Here is a 7,490-nt window from a genome sequence, read left to right as displayed (position 1 = left end):
TATAGATATAAATATGTAGAGAGAGAGAGATTAATATTTTACATTAATCTATATATATAAATATATATACATGCATGTATCCAGACAATACATGGAACAAATAAAACCCCAAAATAATTACTGAAGTAAAGAAAAACTCGCAATACAAATGAAATGCACCAGCAACACAAACCAAAAAATGACACTAACAAAAGATGTTCCCATATGAATTTTAGAAAAGACGGAATTGCTGCCTTCACAAGATCTTTGCAGCAAACTTTCCCAGCCCGAGAAGTTTGTTCCTTTGGAAGAATGGGGAACTCTTTCCCTTGGACAGTGGTCTCTTTGTGGGTCCAGTCTTCTAGAGATGCCTTCGTTAAAGAGGAACTTGATTTTTTGGACCCAACTGTCTCCTTCTCACTGGGAAGATTGGCACAACTGTCAAAGAGATAAAGAGGAAGTGAAGAGATGATGTATAGAAAAAATAAAAAACACAAATAATCACTAAAGTAAAGAGAAGCAAGCATTAAAAATAAACAGCAAAAGAAAGACAAACCAAAAAACAACAATAACAAAAGTTCCTTTAACGTTTTGAGAAAACGCGTGATTTCCATCTTCTTTGTGAGATCTTCTTTGCAGCAAACTTCCCCAGCCGGAGAAGTTTGCTCTTTGGGAAGATTGGCAAAATTGTTCCCTCGAACGGTGCTCTCTTCTTGGCTCTCTTCTTGGCTACAAACTACCCCAGCCGGGGAAGCTTGGTTCTCAGTTGATGCAGGCTCCTGAAGAACCTCCCCAGCCGTGGAAGGTTGAAAAAGAAAGGCATCATACTCGGACTCGGTGCCCTCTTCCTTAGAGCTACCTGTGTCTGAATTTTTACCTGGAAATACTTTATCGCAAACCTTCTTCATCCCTGTCGTAACTAAATAGCCAATGGCAAAACTCAGGTGAAAAAACATGTTGACTAATGGTTGTCCGTACTAAAAATCTTTGAAAGTGTTGGTGTTCGAAGAGCTGATTCTATATGAACTGATGTTTTGAAATACAAGCATTCATAACCTCAGAAGTTCTGTAATCTTTTTACCACATCACAGATGAGGTCATAGCTACAATGAGGTCACTGTAATTCTGTAGTTCTTGCTTCTGCTCATTGCTATGGAAACGATCAGATCAGTTCTGCATAACCCAAGCTACTGACCCTTTGCAACTGCGTCACTTAATCATTCGAGGCGCCATGATGGACGTCGGAAGTGAAGGATTGGAGAACAGAGCGATCAATAGTTTTTCAAAGCTGTTTGGAGTCGGTGGGTTTTTTTTTATTAAAAACCTGAAAATTCCCACAGCGGGAACCTTTTTTTTTTTTTTTTCATCCAGACGGCTCCCCCCCCCCTCCCCACAATGGCATGACGCCCCCCAACCCCCAACAAATAGTTAGACACTATTTGTTAGTGTCAAATAGTAACTTGGTGCCTGTGCGTTTTATAGTAATGCCTGAATATGGCGAGTTTAGCGGAGTCGGGCTGCAGCAGCAGCATGCTCTCCTTCCCACCATCAGTACTGCTGATAAAAAATAATGTTGAGATGTTCTGGTCAGTAATTACATCAGATGATTAGTTCATCAGAGCAAGCTGTGATCAAGACTCCACAGATTCAACTTCCACACCAGCCTCTTTGTGGGTTCAAGTGTTTCATGTCGGCAGATGATAAAATACTAGAGCAAGCTTTGAAATATAAATAACTCATCTATTACTTAGCAAACCCAATCTGTGCTGCAGAGAATGTAAATTAAATCAATTCTTCTTTAAACATTTATTTTTAAGCAGTAAAGATGCTTTATTCCGCAACTATTCTTTAGCGAGGACATGGAATCTGGTGGAGGGTTGATGGGAAGTTGGATGGAACTAAATACACAAAAACCGTGAAAAAGGCTTGTTAGAGGCTGCAAAAGATTTGGATCTGATGAAAAGTTATTTTTTCAGCTGGGAAATTACCCTAACCATACAGGCAGATCTACAAAAATGTCTTAGGTCAAAGCATATTAATGTGTTAAAATGACCCAGTCAGTGTCCCGACTGAAAGGACATTAAGAATCTAGGGTGAGACTTGAAAATGAAAAATATATATATTTAATACTCACCATCCAATCAGATGGAGCTTAAACTCAAATATTGCCAAAACATGGGTATATGACGTGAAAGGTGGTTCTACAGAGTATCGTCTCAATGAGGCTAAATACAAATGAATGTCACTGTTTTTGTGCTTTTAAAATATTTTGAAAACGGTTTTCTAAATTTTAAGTTGTTCTTGGAAATTTGTAATGTTGTTAGCATTCGTTTCCCTGTACAGTGTAGTATCTTGCGTTTAATGTTTAATGACATTGTGTCTTGTCTGTTTGCACAGACAAGTCTCAGAAGGCGTGTGGAAGACCCCCGAAGACCTTTCCAGTCAATCCCAGAAGAGATCAGACGACCTGAGCCGCAGCTCTGACCTGGACATCCTGAACAGTCCTCCTCTCAGCCTCAGTGACCTGAGCACCAGCGCCGGTCTGGCCAACTGGGTGCCCCTGTCCTCCTCTGCCAGCGAAGCCGACACCTCCGGTCCTGAGCAGGACGTCCAGTCCTCCATGACCTTCAGAAACCGAGTCCTGGATGAGCTGCCCAGTCGGCGCCCTGCAGACAAAGCCGTGTCTGCTGAAGTCAGACTGGTAACACCTCATCATGTTCATTTCTCTGCTGTGAACAGAAATATATTTGCCACTTATTCTGCTGCCAGATGGCAGATATTCATTTACATTTAACATTATATCTGAAAGCTCTTAAATCTGTTACTCAGACCCCCGTCACACACGAGCAGATGGTTACTTATTCCATTTGTTGGGGCAGCATTAGAAAGCGAGCTCCATATATCCTGCCAATAATTTCATGTTGTTGTTTTATTTATCTGTTAGGCGGCCGAGCGGGACTGGGAGGAGAAACGTGCCAGTTTGACCCAGTTCAGCGCCCAGGACATCAATCGCCTGCTGGAAGAAACCCAGGCGGAGCTGATGAAGGCCATCCCAGACTTGGACTTTGCTGCCAAGCACATAAACAAACCGGCAGTGCCCCCCAAACCTCAGATTACCCTCCCAATAAGCTCCACCATAGCTACTTCTTCAGCTGCTGGGAGCACTGGGACCACAGCCACCTCTACGTCCAGTGGGGAGCAGCAGCCTGGCAAGGTGCAGCTCGCTGCTCAGAAGCTCAACAGCATGGAGGGTGGCGGCTCACATCGAGGGTCTGGTGAGTTGTGCAGATTTTACCCATCAACTGTGCAGATAAACGGATCATTTATGAAATGAATCTTATGGTCTTTTCTGATTTTTACAGTGGACCTCAGTGTAGCCAGATACAAAACGGAAAAACCGTCCAAGTCTCCTCCGCCACCTCCCCCTCGCCGAAGCTTCCCGTCGGCTCACGGCCTCACCACGAACCGGACCGGAGAGGTGATCGTCACCAGCAAGAACCAGAAGGTGAGACTCAATGGTTTGATATTCACATCAGCTGTGAAATCAGACCATTAAGCAAATGTATTGTTCATAATAAACAGCAAATATCTTCTAAAGGATAATATCATCTTTGCATTGAGTCAACTGACCTCAGCGATCACTTCTACATGTTAATGTTTTGACAGCGTTTCTTTTACAAGCATGTAGTGACAGTGGTCAGTTGATTGAGTTATCTTTGGAGTGATCCCTCATATTGAGGATGCATGTAGTGACAGTAGAGAGGAAAGTATCCATTGCAGTTTCCATTGAAATGTGCTGATCCCCACAAGAGATGCAGTTCTGCAAATGTTCCCAGGTCAATCATCCACTCATCACAATTTGTTCAGCTGCTGTTTGATATATGCTGCCCATTATTGAAAGAAAAATATTACAACTGTCAGTCATAATGTCATGCCAGACTCGTGTGGCTACATACCAGACCAGTCGTTTCTGAGACACCACTGAATCAAACATAAGATGTCTTACCGCAGGGATGCATATGAACCCTGCAGGACTAGATACACACCACAGAAGGTTTGACTGGCTCCGTTTTGTGTGTATAGATCGAAGAAGATGGCGACTTGCCAAAAACTCTGGTGAAGCTAAGAAGGACCCCCTCAGACACACCCCGGCCAGCCTCCACTCCACCTGTGATCGCCGCCTCGGCCATTCAGGACGAAGATGATGAAGAGAAGATTTTCGCTGAGCTAGAGGTAGAACAGTTGTTAAACTGCTGAGTTTTTTTTTTTTTTTTTTTGCCTCTTCATATTCCAAAATGTTCTCACCACATTATTTCATACATTAAAAGATATTTCAGAGAACACCTGTAAAAGATTCCCCCAGTAGTAAACAGAGCAGCAGCCAACCAAAGGCCCCCCCTCCATGCGTCTTTGGGTCGTTGGGCAGAAAGGTAAAACCTCAAGCTGCCACTTGCTGCTGCCACACTCCTAGATCCGGTTCTTCTAACTTTACTCTATTAACTACCGTTTATTTCCTACTTTGCTCATTCTTCCATGCAGACTAAATACAAGTCTTGAGAGAAGAAATGAAAAGAAAATGGAAAAACACGTCAGCTTGAACGTAATTAGAAATGTGCTTTTTGCTTGCCCTTTGCCTCAAGATCTGTGTAGGTTTCTGGCTTCTATTCACAGAGAAACATTAATTTATCCAGTCGTCAGACTGTGAAGCAGAAAAACACTGAGGAGAGAAATTGGTTATTAGTTTGTCTTTCAGACGTCGGAGTAAATCTAGTTTGAACATACGCCTTGGTTCATTTCCCCAGAATTTACTGAGCTGAATCAAATTTACTTTTGCTGCTAAATGGAGTAACAATTGCACAGAAGGTTAGCTGAAGAAGTGATACAAGCGGGGTTGGGGGAGCCTATTAACTTTTGTTGGACAAAAACAAAAGTGAATGATGACATTCTGATCCTCATTTATAAAGGTTGTCGCTTTCTGCTTTTTATTGCCAAACGAGAGGCATCCAATTCAACTGCTGATAGTATCATGGTTAATAGTCTGCACAAAACTCTCAGTGCTTTGGGAGTTTTGTGCAGACAACTTATGCAACTGATAAGTTGAAGACTCATAAAAATTAGGCTTCTGATTTGTTTAAAATATATTTTACCTTAAAATGTATTAGATTCAATTCTCGATTAAAACATTGCAGCAAAAAAGAAAATACATTTTTAATTTACATTAAGTTACATTACAGTGGAATTACTGCACATCTATCGGTATCTAACTAAATTTACCTCAGGAATTGAAAATATCTGTACAAGTTAGTCCCTAGATGTGCTCAGCTGTTAGTCATGTTTCCAGTCACTTGTCATTGAGACTTTTATTGTGAAAGTGCGAGATTCTATGTCACAGAAATTTATTTTAGAGGAGGACAGAGAACATGATCTCGAAAAGACTCCAAACAACCTGCTATGTTTATGTCTATGTTGTTGTTTTTATCCAAGTGGTACAGTGAATGATTACGTAAAAAAGCCATATTGTCCAATAAATTTCAGTTCCTGCCCAACTCAGGTGTCACAAACTCCTCTTCCCTTATATCTGAGGAAGATTTTTTTTTATTTATTTGGATAAATACTACATTACAATAACAAAATAATCCTGTGTGAATATTTTTTTTTACACAAAAATCAAAACCCAGATTTTTAGCTTTATCCCAATGTGTCTGAGTTAGCGTGCAGTAGTTGTACATCAATGTGCCCAAATAAACCTGTTTGCACAAAAAACCAGGGGGGGAAAACCTCCAAAAACAGCCTTCAGTTTCTCTGACGTGTTCAGCTGAGTAAAGAGGTTTTGTTTTTCTGCAATTATCTCCCGACTCCACCAGGCAGGTAACTGTCAAAATAAAAGATGTTGAGGATTTTAGGCTCACAGTAGCAGTTTTTTTTTTTTTTTTTACATGCAGGTAGGTTTAAGATTCACACCCTGTTTTCAGAGCTGCTTCTAACTGATGATTAATGTCAGCTGAAATGACAGCCACTAAAATTATCTTAATGTGTTTTTATCCCCAAGGCACAAGGCTGTCATTTCTTCCCCTGAGTTGCTAAATGAAAACAAATTTAAAGCAAGGGAGGAAGGTTGGAGAGCAGGGTTTCTGCACAGTTCAACTCTTGTAGGAGAGTTGGAAATTGAAGTATCTATATTTTTTTTAGCTTTAAATAAGTAAGGGAAAATATTTGCCCATTTCTTTCTCCAAGTAATTTATCCATCTATTAGTTTATCAATCTGTCCTACCATCTGTCCATCCACTCACCAGTTTGCTTGCTCATCCATCCATCCATCTGTCATTCTCTTTGTCTATTTGCTCATCTGTTTGTCCATCCATTCATCTATCTATGCAACTTATTGAGATGGTGTGACAGTGTTTTGCTGCTCAAAAACGCTCCAGTGTGGGTGAATTAAAACAACTTTGCAAAGTAAAGTGGGACGAAATTCCTCCAGAATTATATATAAGATATACAAGACTCTTTGTCAAGTATTTAGTTTTATTACACCAAACTGAATGTAAGGATGTCAATTGTTTGACTATTTTTGGACTTTTGGACTTGATTTTTACAGACATCTGATGAAAATTTAAATTGTCAATTGAACCGTCGAAAAAACATTCACTTAGAAAATCACTACTTGTATCTGTTGTATGAAATTTTTACTGAGGGGAGAAACATTTTTGCAACACTGTAAAAATGTAAATCCCAAGAAAATAAAAATAAAAATTATAGCAAAATCTAGACTTATTTCATGTGACTGAGGTCAAACTGTTGTGTTCACATCCAAAGAGACTTTAAAAAGAAACTGGAAGAAGAGTTAAAAGGAAATAAACAATAATAAAAAAAAAAAATCTAAGAAAGAAGTGGCAACAATTCATTAAATTTTTGCTGTAAATTTTTTGTAACACCGTTTCCAAGTCATTCTGTAAATAGTTTCCACATTAGTGCAATGTTATCAAGAGGCTGTCACTCTGTCTTGTTAAGATCAGGTTTTCCAGAATGGCTTAATAAAACAACTTGCTCCTCTTCCCCCACAGAATAGCAGTAACTCGCCAGGACCAACGAAAGGTCCCACCGTCGCAGCCCGACTCAAACACCTTCAACAGGGCAGCCTGGAGAGACCAAAAACCCGCAAGCAGAAAGAGGATTTCCCCAAAGTCCAGGGCCAGCAGCAGGTATTCCACTTCTAACCCCTCTGACGCTCCGCCTGCCTCTCCTCTCTGCTGTCACTTCAGAGGAAGCTCCGCCTCTTTGTCCCAGAAGACTCTGTGAGGGAGCACAAACTGATTTTCACCTCCTCCTCTTGTGTGTTTTAATGTTTTGGGGTGGCTGGATTTGGACGAGCTTGTGGAAGCATCAAGTTTTTGTCCAGTGTGTTAGATTTCTTTCTTTTTTTTTTTTTTTTTTTTTTTTTTTTTTTTCCCCCCCCCCCACACCTAAATTTCATAAAAAAAAATTTTTTTCCCCCTTCTTTTTAAAACTTTTCC

General features: G+C 40.4%; 1 protein-coding gene across 3 annotated transcripts in view; it reads left to right on the top strand.

Annotated features, from left to right (window-relative positions):
- The first annotated feature begins 2,310 nt into the window (after nt 1-2,310).
- LOC106935143 (SRC kinase signaling inhibitor 1-like) overlaps nt 2,311-7,490 on the top strand; it is an 18,125-nt gene continuing 12,945 nt past the window's right edge. For 2 of the 3 annotated variants that reach the window (XM_015015465.1, XM_015015466.1), the window contains exons 1-6: nt 2,311-2,680; nt 2,924-3,254; nt 3,342-3,484; nt 4,063-4,212; nt 4,308-4,409; nt 7,041-7,178. In XM_015015465.1, coding sequence (XP_014870951.1) covers nt 2,348-2,680; nt 2,924-3,254; nt 3,342-3,484; nt 4,063-4,212; nt 4,308-4,409; nt 7,041-7,178 — 1,197 coding nt within the window. In that variant the 5' untranslated portion in view covers nt 2,311-2,347. The remainder of the gene's footprint in view (nt 2,681-2,923; nt 3,255-3,341; nt 3,485-4,062; nt 4,213-4,307; nt 4,410-7,040; nt 7,179-7,490) is intronic. The other variant, XM_015015468.1, reaches the window with a different exon arrangement.

Source organism: Poecilia latipinna, unplaced genomic scaffold (assembly GCF_001443285.1).
Source record: "Poecilia latipinna isolate Pla-1442-1.1 unplaced genomic scaffold, P_latipinna-1.0 Scaffold1914, whole genome shotgun sequence".
In the NCBI taxonomy this organism is placed as follows: Eukaryota; Metazoa; Chordata; class Actinopteri; order Cyprinodontiformes; family Poeciliidae; genus Poecilia; species Poecilia latipinna.
Note: the sequence above shows the minus strand (reverse complement) of the source record. Positions and strands in the feature narration are given on the sequence as shown.